Source organism: Elgaria multicarinata, chromosome 7 (genome assembly GCF_023053635.1).
Source record: "Elgaria multicarinata webbii isolate HBS135686 ecotype San Diego chromosome 7, rElgMul1.1.pri, whole genome shotgun sequence".
In the NCBI taxonomy this organism is placed as follows: Eukaryota; Metazoa; Chordata; class Lepidosauria; order Squamata; family Anguidae; genus Elgaria; species Elgaria multicarinata.
In genome coordinates, this window is record NC_086177.1 from 57534038 (window position 1) to 57549117 (window position 15080).

Genomic DNA, 15080 nt, shown 5'->3' on the forward strand with positions numbered 1-15080 from the left:
CTATTGACATGTTGAAGGATGGATAAGAAATAATGTACAATCTAATAATGCTACCATTTAGCCATTCCTTGTTTTGTTTCTTTAAAGAAGACTGACTCACTAGAAGGCTCATTCATTCTGTAGGTCTAGAATAAGCAACAGCAGTTAAACCTCATCTGCCCTGTATCTAAGAGTTCTATATCTATGAACTCTTAATTAAAAAACTCAATTTTGTTTTATCAAAGGACTTTAACTGCAGTCTTATTAGGAAAGTTTATTTCCCGTTGAAGCCAACTATTTATATTTATTTATTTATTTATTTATTTATTTATTTATTTCACTTATATACTGCTCCCATAGCCAGGGCTCTCTGGGCGGTTTACAGAAATTCTAAAATTGAGGTAAAAACAAGTATACAAAATTTAAAACTCTAAAACACAGAACATACACACATAAAGCATTAAAAACTAAACATGTGGGTAATTAGGATGTGCCGCCATATGCCTGGGCAAAGAGGAAAGTCTTAACCTGGCGCCAGAAAGATAGCAGCATTGGTGCCAGGCGAGCCTCATCAGGGAGATCATTCCACAGTCTGGGGGCCACCACCGAAAAGGCCCTATCCCTTGTTGCCACACTCCGAGCCTCTCTCGGAGTAGGCACCCGGAGGAGGACCTTAGATGTTGAACGTAGTGACCGGGTATATTCACGTCGGGAGAGGTGTTCCGTCAGGTATTGTGGTCCCAAGCCGTGTAAGGCTTTATAGGTCAAAACCAGCACCTTGAATTGGGCTCGGAAACATACAGGCAGCCAGTGCAAGCGGACCAGAGCAGGTGTTATATGGTTGAAACTGCTGGTTCCCGAAATCAATCTGGCCGCTGCATTTTGCACGAGCTGCAGCTTCCGAACCGTCTTCAAAGGCAGCCCTACGTAGAGTGCATTGCAGTAATCTAACTTGGAGGTTACCAGAGCATGGACAACTGAAGCCAGGTTATCCCTGTCTAGCCGGAGTTTGTAGAAGGCACTCCGTGCCACTGAGGTCACCTGAGCCTCAAGTGACAATGATGGGTCTAAAAGAACTACTGTTATTTTAGAACTACTGTTATACCGTTGATACAATAACTTTATATATATTGATGCAATACATTATTGCATTATTATGTATGAGTATGAGTCATAACTTAGTGGTAGAATGTATGCTTTGCATGCAAAAGGTTCCAAGGTTCAATCTTTGGCATCTCCAGTTGAAAAGGGGATCTTCCGGGGGTGGAGTGGGGACGCTGCATGAAACTCTGGAAAGCTGCTACCAGTCAGTCACAACCGGGCTGGATGACCAATGAACTGGCTCACTGTAAGATAGATTCATACATCCACAGCAAATTGATGCCTCTCACACACTGAGGGTGATAACAAGGTTGTGCCCATGCAAAGCTAAAATCCTGCATTCTTACCAAGGCTTCGGCTTCCAGATTCTTTGCAGAAATAAGGTCGGCTCCTTTACATAGGTGGACATGTGCTTTGCCACTAGATGGTGGTGTGGTTATAGCACTTTGAATTTTTATATCGGGTTTTCCCTGACTTTTTTGAAAGCAGAATAAGGGTCAAAAAGCACCTTGGAAGTTGACAATGTTGTGTAAAGTTCCCACAAACTTCCATGAGTAACCAATCACGGGCGTGCAATAAAAGCCACATATAATTAAGCTCATAATTCTAAAGCTGAGATGGGTCTGAATCTGTAGCAACTCCAATCCTCAATAAATACTGCCAACAAGAAAACAGCCAAGTATGAACTGCAAAGACGTGTGAGTGGTAGCTAAGACTACTCTCACACATACACACCTCTAAAACGATATTGAAGACATAAATTTGTGACTTCTGTTCCCATTTCCAAGCTGACAGATTGTATGCCAACTTGAAGGTTGCATAACCATCTTTTAGTTCATGCTGTCATATCTGCTAAAATGTTTGCCTTTTGGAGCTAAAGCTATATAGGGTTTTGTTTTTTGCTTTGCATAAGGCTGAGTAATAATTGAATAAAGCATATGATTCATTCTTTTTGAGGGCATGAAGAATGTCAATGACATGTCTGAGTGCCCTTTAACAAACATCTGCCCAGAAGCAAAATTGCTGGGGGTAAAGGAGAATCAAAGGCCAACATTTGCTATGGAAACAGCTTGCAACAGTCAGCTGAAACAGCACTGCAAACAGCTTCAAAATACAGGGTCAGTGTATTTGCATTCAAATAAGTAGAGTCAAAACTAAATCTAACATAGCATGCAAGTATCGCCCGAAGCGCAAAGATCTATAGATATTTCTTGTAAAAATAGCTGAATGTAAGGAGGGGGAGATGGATGGAAACCAAGACACATGGATAAACAGAAATAAGATTTACTTGTGAATGATTTTACATTCAATGCAACTTTGATGTGCCACTCGGTTATCACTCCAAAGGCCTTGTGTCTCTTAGTGAAGAAGAAGAAGAAGAAGAAGAAGAAGAAGAAGAAGAAGAAGAAGAAGAAGAAGAAGAAGAAGAAGAAGAAAGTGTCACAAGCTTGAACTTGGCAGTTCGGATTGGGTACGTCCATCTTCCAGGAGATGCTGGTTACTGCGGAATTTACTGGAGATAGCACCTGTGTGTTCACAGTGGTTCAGGTCGCTCAGCCCTTGGTTCCTCAAAAAATACAGATGTGTTCCACAAGGAAAGCAGCTCTTCTTGTGCTATGAAGCAGTGGAGGACGTTCAGCTCCTTGGAGGCCAACTCATAACTCAGCAGAGGCTCTGAGAAGAGAACCGTCTACATAATTGGTACCCCTCTGCAAGGCACATGCTCAATAATAATGTCACTTGCGTTTTCATACAGAAGCTTGTAAATTCCAGTCCTCAATGTGCTTACACTTCAGAGTCAATAGGAATTGTTTTTACTCACAAATACATAACTACAAAAGTTAAGTCACCTTAACTATTATGCCTGTCCTCTCATAGACTAAAGGACACAGGGAGACTGCAACTCTCTCCTTTGTCTGCAGGCACAGAGAGACATCCACAGTCAATTTAGGCTGAAATCCTATAAGCCATGGGTGGGTAGTCAATGGTAAGGGCTCATGGGACTTATAGGCCAAAAGGTCTGGAGGGCCACACGTTGCCCACCCATGCTATAACCTAGCCTTCCCCAAACATGCCCTTGCTGGCTAGGGATGATGGGAGATGTACTCCAATACATCTGGAGAGCACTAGGTTAGGATAGGTTAGGCAAAGAAAAAAAGTGAGAGAGAGATTGGTCCTAGGTTGTACTCCAATACATCTGGACAGCACCAGGTTAGGATAGGTTAGGCAAAGAAAAAAAAAAGAGAGAGAGAGACTGGTCCTAGGTTGTCCAGTGAACTTCGTGGCTGAGTGGCAGTGGTGCCATTAGGGCAGAACTTTAGGACAGAGGTCCACAGAATGAGTAGGAGGGCCACCAAATGCAACAGGCCCAGCTTACCTCATTTTGAAGTAAGGCACAGTACCTTTTAAAGGAGTGTGGGGCAGACACATAAACACTCATTCCAAAAGATGACAATCTGTGAATTTACCACTTGATTATCAAATGTGGCCAAATCAAAAGTCATGCCATGGTGGCTACACTACTTCATCTGTTTGCTTCCCTCTACCCAGATATATTGAAGCATCCTTACAGTTGCTTTGCAGAAGTTAAAGAAAGATTGGATCAGGGATGGGGTGGGCAGAATAAGCACTGTCCCTCCCCAGTTTAGTTGAAACCCTGCACTTTAGCAAAGCTGGCATAAAGTTAATCAAGCCCCACCTTTCCAAACTGCTATTAAGAGCATTTTGCGGCTCAGAAGAAAGAATTAAGGCTGCAGCCCTATACACACCTACTTGGAAGTAAGTCTCATTAATCTCAATGGGACTTACATCTGAGTAGGCATGCCTAGGATCGCACTGCAGATAACTTGCTGTTTATCTGCCATTCTTCATTGTTGCTGCTGTTGCTCTTGACGTTTATTCTCAGGTTTCTCAGTCATAACAATTTATCCCTGATGGGAACATTTAATTATTTTCTTCTTCTTCCTCATTCCTCACGTGTCAGTCCTTTCAGTGTAAAGAAGCAAGCCTTCAGCAAATCCACCAAGCAAAAGGCTGTAAAGGAAGCACAGGAGAAGTTTTATTAACAAAGATTCACTTGGGCAATCACAAAAAACACAGTCAGGAGGGTGCTGCCAAAAAGCCAACCATTTTCACGCTGCAGGATTTCTTCAGCTTGTTAAGTAATGGAATAACAACCTCGGATAATTTGCTGAGATTATGACCGCAGCCTGCTTCCCACTGCTGCAGGGCTACCTTAGTGGTGTGGCTCAGAATGGCAGGGACTGAAGACCATGGCATTCAGGGGATCTTTTTGGAATAGACCCCAAAGCCTTCTGGGTGTTTGAAGCAACTGTAAGCAATGATGGCTGCACCAACACACTTCGGCAGCCAAAGGTCCGACGGCAGGACTGGGATCCCTCATCCAGGCCTGCTGGATAGTCCTGCCAGTTGCGTGACATTTCACTCTTAAGCACAGGACTCGGAATCCTTCAGACAACACACACGCATCGCTGCAGATGTTCTCGCCTTGCAAGATCCTCTTGGTTGCCCTCCCCTCCCTCCCCCGTTCCCTCTGATGACTCTGTCCCAGAGTTCTACAGAGGAATGGGTAGTCCTTGTAGTAGTCAGAAGACCCGGGACTTTTAGAAACAAGAACGTGATTATGGAATGAACATAACAGATGCGAAGTTTAATGTTCAGGTTCCTTCTTTACAAACAACCACTAGCAAACTCTTAGGCCTAATCTACAGCAAGCAGGATATTGCACTATGAAAGCGGTATGAAAATGGTATATAAAAGGCAGGAGCCACACTACTACTTCACAGTGGTATTGAAGTGCACTGACAACTGTTGGGGCCCATTGACACATACCATGTACCGCTTTCATACTGCTATATCCTGCTTGCTGTAGATTGGAGCTTATTCTTCCTTGTAGAATTCCCTTGGTTCTCCCAGTCTAGTATAAATCCCAGGCTGGACTACAGTAAGATTAACCTGGAGTATTCTGAAGCACTGGCTCGGATCAAGGAGTGGATCTCTCACAAGCATCACTGCCCTTCCTCCTCCTTTGGGGTTGTGTTCCCTCCTCTAAGAAAGATCGGGGTATAACAAGGTAACTCCTTGCCATGCCTGCATCTATGCGTTTGCAGGTCAGGATCCATATCTCTATTAGGTCAGATGCTGCTGGAGGAGAGATCACAGCCTGTAGGGAATTAACACATCACCCAGATTATTTTTTCTACAATACTGTAAAGTATTGTACAAACTTGTATAATACAAGCATTCCCAACTAAAATGTGTAGACACAGCCACGATTTAACAATTATGTTCAAGACAGGCCTGTTTACATCAGGGAGTTGAACTAGAAGCTCGTGGGCTCAATCTGGCCCTTCTGGGCTTTCCCAGATGGCCACACACCCTTCTTCTAGTCCCACGCCCCTTCCCCCTGGCCTTTGCGCAGTGAGTTCCCACTCCAGCACCATTCAGAAAGGTTCAAATGCACCCCTCTACTAAGGCTTAGCTACTGGCAGTAATAACTTTAAGGTAAAATAAGTTGGCTTTTTGAGAGAGAGAGGGGGGGTATTTAGACCCACCTCTTTTGCCTCTGGTCCCGCCCCTTTGACTCTGGCTCCACCCCCTTTGCCTTCTGCCCCAGCCAACACTGGAATGCATTCCCTGAGAGCTTCTCTGAAACTGAATTCGGCCCTTGGACCGAAAGGGGTTCATCACCCGTTTTATATAGTGACTTGGATCCAAAATCCCTGGGTGTGAGCACAAGGCACTCCTGCCCTCCGACCGTGATGGTGGTGGGTCCCCAATTCCAAGCCCTCCTGCAGCCCTCACATGCCATCTCACCCTCCATTCCAGAGGGTACCCTCAGCAGCAGCACTTTGGGAGGGGAGACATGAGGGGCTGCAGCAACAGGGTGGGCAGGAAAGGCTTCATGCCGGGTGTGGCCCTTTGGATCCAAGCCAATAGGCAGCCGTCACCAGGTCAAGGTGCTATGTGCACATCTTTAAAAATAAATAAATCTTCTTGTAGGAGGCGCTCTCAGAGAAGAGAGCTGCTTGCTGATTAGTCCAGGAAGTAAAAAAAGATCGAGTGTAATGTCATCTAATATGCAGCTATTTGAAATTACGGATCTTTCTTCCATTTACCTCCTTTTCAAGGAGCTGAAGATGGCAGGCATGATATCCCCCCTCCCTCATTCTTTATCCTCAACAAGCTTGCAAGGCAGGTTAGACTGAGGGAGAGTGACTGGCCCAAGATCACCCAGTAAGCAATCTGGCCAAGCAGGAATTTGGACCAACAACACCACAGCATACGCCCCAAATTGTAGCCACCACACCAGTCTTCCCCAATCGGGGGCCTTCCAGATGTGTTGGACTACAACTCCCAACAAACCAAAGAGGGCAGCAGTTGAATAGAAACAAAACAAATGCTAAAGAGCACACAACTGCAATTATATTGAGTAATGCCCCAAATAGAGACAATTAGACAAAGCAATTATACAAATACACAAATTGTGTGTTAAACAGTCAGTAGAGTACAAAAAGCACAGATAAAGTACAATTACTTCCAGACATGTCAGACTACAACTCCCAGCATCCCTCAGGGGGCCTGATGGAGTGTTATATAAGCAAGTAGGAAATCAAAGGGGGATGCTGGGAGTTGTAGTCCAACATATCTGCAAGGCCCCAGGTTGGGGAAGGCTGCACTACACTGTAGTTTTGCTTTTGGCAAAGTTTTGTCCCATCTCAAAGTCAGAGCTACTTGGGCGTCTCTCTTTATGTTGCAGTTGAAACAGAGCTGCACAAAGAATACAGCTCTTACAGAACAAGCCCGGCAAGGCTTGGGAAGGAACCTTCACAATGAACTGGGTGGATCCCTTTGATTTCCTACCTGCTTATATAACACTCTGTCCAGCCGGCGTGTCACACAAGACAATGGTGAATACCAGACATTCCCCCGAGGCCCTTCCCTGGCTCCTAGCAAGGACATTTCCTACTCCACACTCATTTTGTGTGCAAGGGGGCCTGAAACAAAGGGCTTCCAGAGGTAGCTGACTTCAGTGGCACCGTCTTTTGTTTCCCAAGTTGTCAGCCCACAATTCATTCGTCTTCAAGGAGGGCAAGTCGCGTCTCCGACCCTTTCCGAAGGACCCTCTCGAGAAGAACCAGTGAAGGGCCCCCCTTCAACGATTAAGTGTTACGACCTCACACTTCAGCTCCGAGGCTTAGTTTATGAAACAGCAAAGCTCCTTACAGAACTTTTTTTATAAATAAAACAAACTCTTGTCCCGCTTATTGTTAAGAGGGCTTTTTTCCCTTTCTTTCTTTTTTTGACAACCGTAAGCATGTAAAGCTGACCAAGCTGTCTGGGTTGTTAATAGCATTACGCTCACTTAAACGCTTAGCTTCTCCAGACTGCTTTGTAAATCATGCCAGGGCCATTGTTCCTCAAAAGGCAGGTTCTTATATAACCACCGTAAGAACAGGCCATTTCATAATTATACAATTATTCATGATAAGCCCAGAACGCTAAGGAGATGGTGGTTTTCGGCAATGCTGCCTGACACCATTTAACTGCGTGGGGAAAGGGAGCAGAGGCAGAGACCATTAGAAACATCCTATGTCCACTTCCTTGGGAGTAAGCCCTCCTGAACATCAGCAGGACTCGCTCCCAAGTAAACTGGCATTGTGTTGAGCTGCGGAGATACTGACGTGTAGTAACAGCTTAAAACAGTCCACTTTTAAAAACAGTCTATTTTCTCAGGCAGATATTCCACATAATCCAGCTCCTATTGTTACTGTTTCACCCGAACATCAGACAAACCATGCTCCATCAGTCCAAAGGTCCATCTAGATCAGCCTTCTCCCAGTGGCCAACCAGACACCTCCAGTACACCCACAGGTGAGGGTATGAATGAACCTTTTGCTCCCTACTGCCCTTGAAATGGAGGTCCTGTAGAGCTGTCGTGACTCATAGCCACTGATAGCTTCAACCTCCATGAATTTATCTAATCCCCCTTTTAAAGCCATTTAAGCCCGTGGCCATCGTCACATCTGGGGCTTGTCCACACACCACCAGTCCAGGGGCGCCTGGGAGCATCGGTGCCCCCTCTTCAAAGGGTAGATTTGTTTTTTAAAAAGTGGGGCTGGGTGGTTGTTTTAAAAAGCTGTAAATGCAAAGGATCGCATTTACAGCTAAGAGGGAGGGAAACAAGGGAGTAGGAATGGGGTGCTCCCTCCATACTGGGATCCCCCCTTTATTTCTTTTGTTTTTTTCTTAAAAAGGCTCCGCAGAGATGTGGAGCCTTGCTCCAAGCTAAAAAAGTTGGGGAAAGTCCCCAACTCCTTCAGTGCAGAGCTTTGGGGCGGGGGTGGCAGTCGTGTGATTAGGGGCTGCACAGAAGAAAGGCAATTGACCTGCAGGCTATCCAACCTCTGGTGTATAGGACTGTAACTTAATGGATTTTATTTCCTCTAAACAACCTTTCTGAATGACGTTCCCTCTACCCATAAAGTACTGTTTGATACTCCTTTGCTGAGCAGTCTACACTTCTTCCTTTAAGGCTGCCCTTCTCATTTACCCTTTCATGCTGCACTGCACGCAATAAATACCTCCGTCTCGTGGTGGACACGAGGTGTTATTTCTGGGCAGCTTAACTGTTGTGGTTTTAAAAAGAAATATCTGAGGAAACTAAGGAATATAATAGAAAGATCTAACAAGAAATGTAAAAATCAACAACAACCCACAATCCTTTTTTGTGAAATACATACCAACAGGCTGTCGGTACATTCAATGCAATCTCAAAGAAGAATGGAGATAGACCAGCTGTGATAACCTAGAAAATTAACAAGAAAGATGACGGTTTGTGACACTAACTTCTTGTACGTTCATAGCAATATAAACAATATAAAAATCTCTTGAGAGATGAGCAGTAAATAAAGATAAGAACATAGTTTCAATTCACGTTCCAATCATGAAGTTATTTATGGTGCAATCCAGTGGAGGCCCTCTATGCATGGTTAGACAGAAAAAGTCCTACAGAACGCTGGGGAGTTGTGGGACTTTTTTTCCAACTAAACATAAATAGGACTGTGCTTCAAAATGTGTTTTTACATATATATTTCTTCCATCATAAAAACACAAAAAACCTCTTTGATTCTCAAGATTTTAACAAAATATATATCATAACCCTGCAAAGTGTTTAGCCACCCAGCTGCAAGGTGAATTAGGTTGCAGTTCTATATACCAGAGATGGGGAACATGTGGCCTTCCATATACTCAACTCCCATCATCCCTCATCACAGGCCATCCAGCAACATCTAGGGGGTCCTCACATCTCCCATCGCTGCTCCACACATTTACCTGGGAGAAAGTCCCATAGAACTCAGTGGGGCTTACTTCTTAGCAGACATTACTGCTGGCGTGAATAATTGTCACTCTCCACTGCTATGCAAGCCAAGACTTATATAAAGAGTCTGCAATCCCAAATAGAAACAAAATATAACTGACACCACATGCATACTGAGAGGAAGCAAAGAAAACAAATAACTCATGTGTGCCAAATTTTTGTGTTTATCTTTAAAAATGCATAAATGGTGTGTGTGTGTGTGTGAAAGAGAGAGAGAGGGAAATCAAAGCATTCAGTGTGCGGTTTGCTTAAGGATAAAGCAGAAACAGGTTGTTCCAGTGCGAAATCCTCCAAATGTAAACAGGGATAGTTGAATTTTTTAAAATTGATAGAATAGGTCTATTTTATATGAGGCCGTTGCCACAAAGGAGAAGAAATAACCTCAGGTTTCGGGAGGGATTAAGAGTGCAATGTGGTGTTGGATTTGGAGATGGGAACCCCACTGTACAGTGAACTCTCTGGGAATTGTTTGGCAAGTGTGTTTCTCAACCATTCTCCCACCGGTGCTGCTGCCACCACAGAAACCTGCTGCTGCCATTGGAGCTCCCAAGTAAGGTGACAAGGATGAAGGCAGGAAGGAGTCCTTCCCTGTCTCAGATTACAATAGGGAATGACTGAGCTCAGTTGGCAGAGCACCATGATTTTTCTGCTGAATGTCCCAGATTCAGTATCCAATGTTAGTCCTACATAGGGGTAGACTCACTGAAATTAATTTGATGTCAGTTAGTCATGGCTAACTTGAGTCCAATCCATTTCAATGGGTCTACCCTACACAGGACTAATGTTGGATGCTACCCTCTGGCATCACCAGTGAAAAGGATCAGGTAGCGGATGATGGGAAATTGCTCTGGTTGAGACCCTGGAGTACAGCCACTAGTCTCCTTAGACCAGGGGCCTAACTTCATGCAGCCCTCAGCCTGATTTGAAAAGCCCTCTGCATGTGTTCAGTTCAGACCTTATGGCAAGTGCAACCTGTCCCTTCTGTGGCAGCCTAGCTGTGTAGAAAGGGAAAGGAACAGAGAAAAGTGGGTGGCAGAAAGAGAAAAGGGGTGACCTACCCACTTTAGCCTCTGGCCCTGCCCACTATTTGCTTTTGCCACCCCTATCACCAATACGAGCCACATACACACAGGGCTTTACCACACCAGGCTGAAATCCTGCACCCTTAAAAGGGCACTTCCAGCTTCTTTGCATTATTACAATGGACTCCTCTTCAAGGCAGACATGTGATTTGAACTGAAATCTTCCTTTCTTAGCAATGTTCTCTTTAGTTTCATTATACAGCGCCATCTTGTGTCTGTGTTATAATATAATGCCATCATTACACACTGCCAATATCTCACATTGTTTGTTATTGGCTTATCTCCAATCTTTTTAAAAGCAGTACAAAGTTCGAAAAGCACGGGGGACACTCTGGAGGTTGATGACATCATGTAAAGGAACTGCAAACTTCCATGAGTGACCAATCTCAAGTATGCAATAAAAGCCTCGTATAGAAATGCTCAGATTGCTGACAGGGAATGTAGTCCACCACAGAGAAAAGACTGCTCACTCCTACAGCGGTGAATACTGTAATAGAAACTCAGCAGAGCAAGGAAAGTATTAATCTCCCCTTTTGTACCTTCCATGGTCTCAATCCTGGTTCCCCTTCACCCTTCCATGACTACTTATAAAATGACTTATATAACACAATTAACATCATGGGTAGCTTAGCTCTCAGGCAGAGATCTTTCCCAGGGCCGCTGGACCAAACCTGCCACCTTCTGGATTCAAAGCACTTGCCCTGCCCCTGAACTATTAGACATGTCAGTAAGATATTTCAGAAGAGTTTGAAAGTAATTGGTCATTATTTTACAGCATTCAGCTTAGCTCAAATAGGTATAGAAAAAACGTACTTTCAAAACTCATACCAGGTCAAAAGCTGCTCCATGAAACAATATTCCTGACATTAACCTATTCTGAAAGATAACGAACATTCCTTATTCAACATCGCTTAAGTAGTAAGCCCAGTGCAGATGTTATGCTGGGGCAGACATAACAATTGGGAAAATATGATTTCCGAATCAGGACTCGGCCTCATGCATATTTCCTCTCCTCAGCCATTTCTCTCCTGCCTTTGCAGCATTAACTATGATTTTGCAGTATGTGTACAACAGTGCAAACCATGGTTCCTTTGTAAATTCAAGATTATAGCCAGGGGTTGAAGTGGGTTTGCAACCCTGGTTTTTGCACTAAACATGGTTTGTGAAAATACATATGTAACATGAAACCATAGCTAATGCCAAGAAAGGGAAAAGTTAGATGCACAAGTTTGGAGCTCATAGTTTGCAGGGAACCTGTGTTACATTTGAACCAGGACACAGTTCTTGTCATACAACTAATTCAAAGTTTATATTCTAGTAACATTTCCAAATTAGCTTATTTTATATGCTGAATCTCAGTTCTCAGACCTAGGAATAAAGACTGCAGCAATACATGTTAATTAAATGTCATGAGAATGGATGCAACTTTAATGAAGAAACAAAATGCTAGAGAAGCTTCAATAAATGCAGTTTTATACAGCTAAAAAGAGACACCAACTACCCAGTCCCTGATTTTAAGAAAACAAAACATTGTTTGGCTTCCATCTTGGGTGATATAGTCCTTTATGCTCTCATAAAATTAAGTCACATGTAACCATTTACACATTTTATCTGCAGAACTTCTCATCTTCAGTCACACAACTTGCTAATCTGTATTTCACTTGAATCAGTTATTGACCCTTGTAGCCAATTAAAATTGATTGATGCTGGAAAGGATATATTTAGCACTTCTCCCTAATTTCGATATGATGCAGGGTCTTAAGAGTGATAACGTAGAACCAGAAAGCAAAAGCATTGACAAGAATGCTAGGAAGAACCTGGGGGCTTATGGAACACCCCTACCCCCAGGGGGAGGGAGGGAGAGAGAGAGAGAGAGATTATTTTTTATGATTTTTAATTAACCATGAATTAGCAACGTACTGTTCAAATGTGCTAAGCGCTTTACGCCACAACCCAAAACATATTCCCTTGGAAGTAAATTCCACCAATTTAATGCCATTGCTATCTATAATAATAAAAGAGAATGCTGTCTCTCAGTGTCATAGCTCCAAGATCACGAAACCTAAACACCTGAAACATGGCATGCAAACTAAGGGGATCTCTTGTCGCCCTCCTCTGGACATGCTCATTTGTCAATTGCCCAGCCATTATCAAAATGTGAATCGGTTACTGACCCTTGTGAGGTCCACACAGAGGTGGCCTGACCAGCACAGACTCCAAGTGAAGAAAGTAAGTGAAGCAATACACATTCCCATCTAAAGAGGCGACTCCCTGTAAGACCAGCAAGTTTGGGCTTGAGGGTTATAAAACCAATAAGTCTAGAGTCTAAAGTAGTGAAACAACAAGATGCTTTGTGCTTCTCAATCATATCTTGTCAGTGCATGTATTCACACAATCCTGGGAGCTAATGCCTCTAGGCCAGGTATAGGCCTGTAAACCTTCCATTAGGGTGGCCATTTGTGATTCGCCAAAAAAAGAGAAGACGCATCGCCAAAAGAAACAACATTTTGTGAGAGATGAACGCCACTCACAGTCATTAGGATCCTATCCCACAGATTCTACCAATTGCTTTATTGTGTGTCATCAACCAGATTTTAAACTCCTCCTGTATCACTTCTGAAAAGCCATTCTAGACATACTCATTATATTAAATCAACAGCAGCAAAACAAGACCAAAATGTGACTAAATATCAACAAGTAACTGAAATGCCAGCACATTCCTCACATTTGTCAGCCGCTTTGGAACAGGAAATTGTTGTCTTATCTTTGCTACATTGCCATTGTTTGGGAAGGCAATGGCATTGAAAACAGCTCAGAAATGCTAAAAATGGCTTTATTTATATGAATTCATCAAGAACAAGAACAAGTGTTCTATCAGTGCTTCTGCTGGCCATTTGGGAATAATTATCTATCCTTATTTTCCATTTCTAATGTTATTTCCCAGCCTATGACTCCTTCGGGATATTATTTTAAAAAGCAAATAATTCCTAGGCCAAAGCTCAAAAAATGCTTTGCTGACCCTGCTGCATACACCTCATACAGCTAAAGTCTTGATTCTGCCACTTTTTCAGCTGTTCCTGCTGCTTCTCAGATGATGCAATGGAAAAGAAAATTGCCCAGGTTATTTTTTGAATACAGCAGAAAGGAATGAAAAGGAGAAACGTATTAACTTTCCATGAAAAGATAAAATGTGGTAAAGCTGCTATGGGAGTTACACAAGAATAATTTGAAAAGCATTTTATTCAGTCATGATGATTTGCAACCCAGAAGTCAGTGGTTGCATTCGGACAACTCGATAGTCAACGGTAGGGTAATAATCAACTTGACAGTTGTTCGTCTAGGGGGTACTCCCCCTCAACGTGATAATAATCAACCATGGTGTAGTTTAGGATTAGAGCTGAGTTGATTATTAGTCCACATTGAGTTGACTCCCTCATCCCCCTCCCTCTCCCCCCGCTGGTCCTCCCGCTAGTATCCCATCAGCCATTGGTGTTGAAAATCTATTCTGCCGGCTGGACTAGAGCAGTAGCAGCTGCTTTGACCTCTCTTGCCTTGCAGTTCCATGGCTGATGAAATAACGAATGGTGGCTGAGGAAATACCCAATGGTGGCCTCCACACAACATGATAACCAACAGTGGTTCAATTTGCCAATTCTGTACAGTGTTGGTTATTTTGGCCAAATAACCAACCATTGTCTATTTAAACCACCATTGGTTATCGTGTTGTCTGAATCCAATCAGAATGTGTACTGTAGATGCGAATCCGATCACTCACTCTTTTCAGTGGAAAAGTCCAATCCTCAAATGCAATGGACTGCACAAGTCAAGAACAGCCTTCCTCCAGCCTAGCGCCCTCCTTGGCCAATGGCCACACTGGCTGGGAGTTGTAGTCCAAAGCACATGGAGGGCACCAGCCTGGGGACGGCTATCCTAAAGGAAGAAGCTCCATTTTTTTAAAAAAAAATTGCATCAGAGTCCCTGCATCTGAATGAATTCTTTGGAACGAGGGGGAAACCCCACATGAGGGATGGGGAGAGCCAGCTGATGATATCTGGAGTAGGTGATAGATGAAGGAGGGTTAAGTGTCCCCTCCTTCTGCCCCTTCACCCGAAGTGGCTTCTCTTATTCTTTTAAAAAAAGACATTGAGACTATAATTGCATACATTTGGGTGTCCCTGTGTTTTAGGATTTAATGAGCATCCCAAGGGTGAGGGGTCCGAACAATGGAAGACCTGATTACAGAGGCTTCAATCTATGCAAAGCTGTGCTGGGCTCTTGCTGGCAGGGCAGAAGCCATGGCAGAGGCTTTTCCCCTTATTCTTTTGGCCTCCATGTTTTGTTTTGTTTTTAAACTTCAAGAAAAAAAATCTCCTCCTGTCATTCCATTTAGACCAGCCTCAGAACTGGTTTAAATTCCTCTTTGTGTCAGGGACATGGCTGGAGGCTGAGGGGGCTGTGGATTCTTCAGTTACAGAACTGCTCCCTCCCTCCCCACCCACCGCCACCCCCACCCCCAC

The 15080-nt window shown here is 43.6% G+C and overlaps 1 protein-coding gene across 3 annotated transcripts in view; it reads right to left on the bottom strand.

Moving 5' to 3' along the window:
- Positions 1–2348: 2348 nt before the first annotated feature.
- The window catches only part of TMEM241 (transmembrane protein 241), a 47789-nt gene continuing 35057 nt past the window's right edge, over positions 2349–15080 (bottom strand). For all 3 annotated transcript variants that reach the window (XM_063130635.1, XM_063130636.1, XM_063130634.1), the window contains 2 exons: positions 8844–8908; positions 2349–4113 (listed from right to left, as the gene is read on the bottom strand). In XM_063130635.1, the coding sequence (XP_062986705.1) occupies positions 4053–4113; positions 8844–8908 (126 nt within the window). In that variant the 3' untranslated portion in view covers positions 2349–4052. The remainder of the gene's footprint in view (positions 4114–8843; positions 8909–15080) is intronic.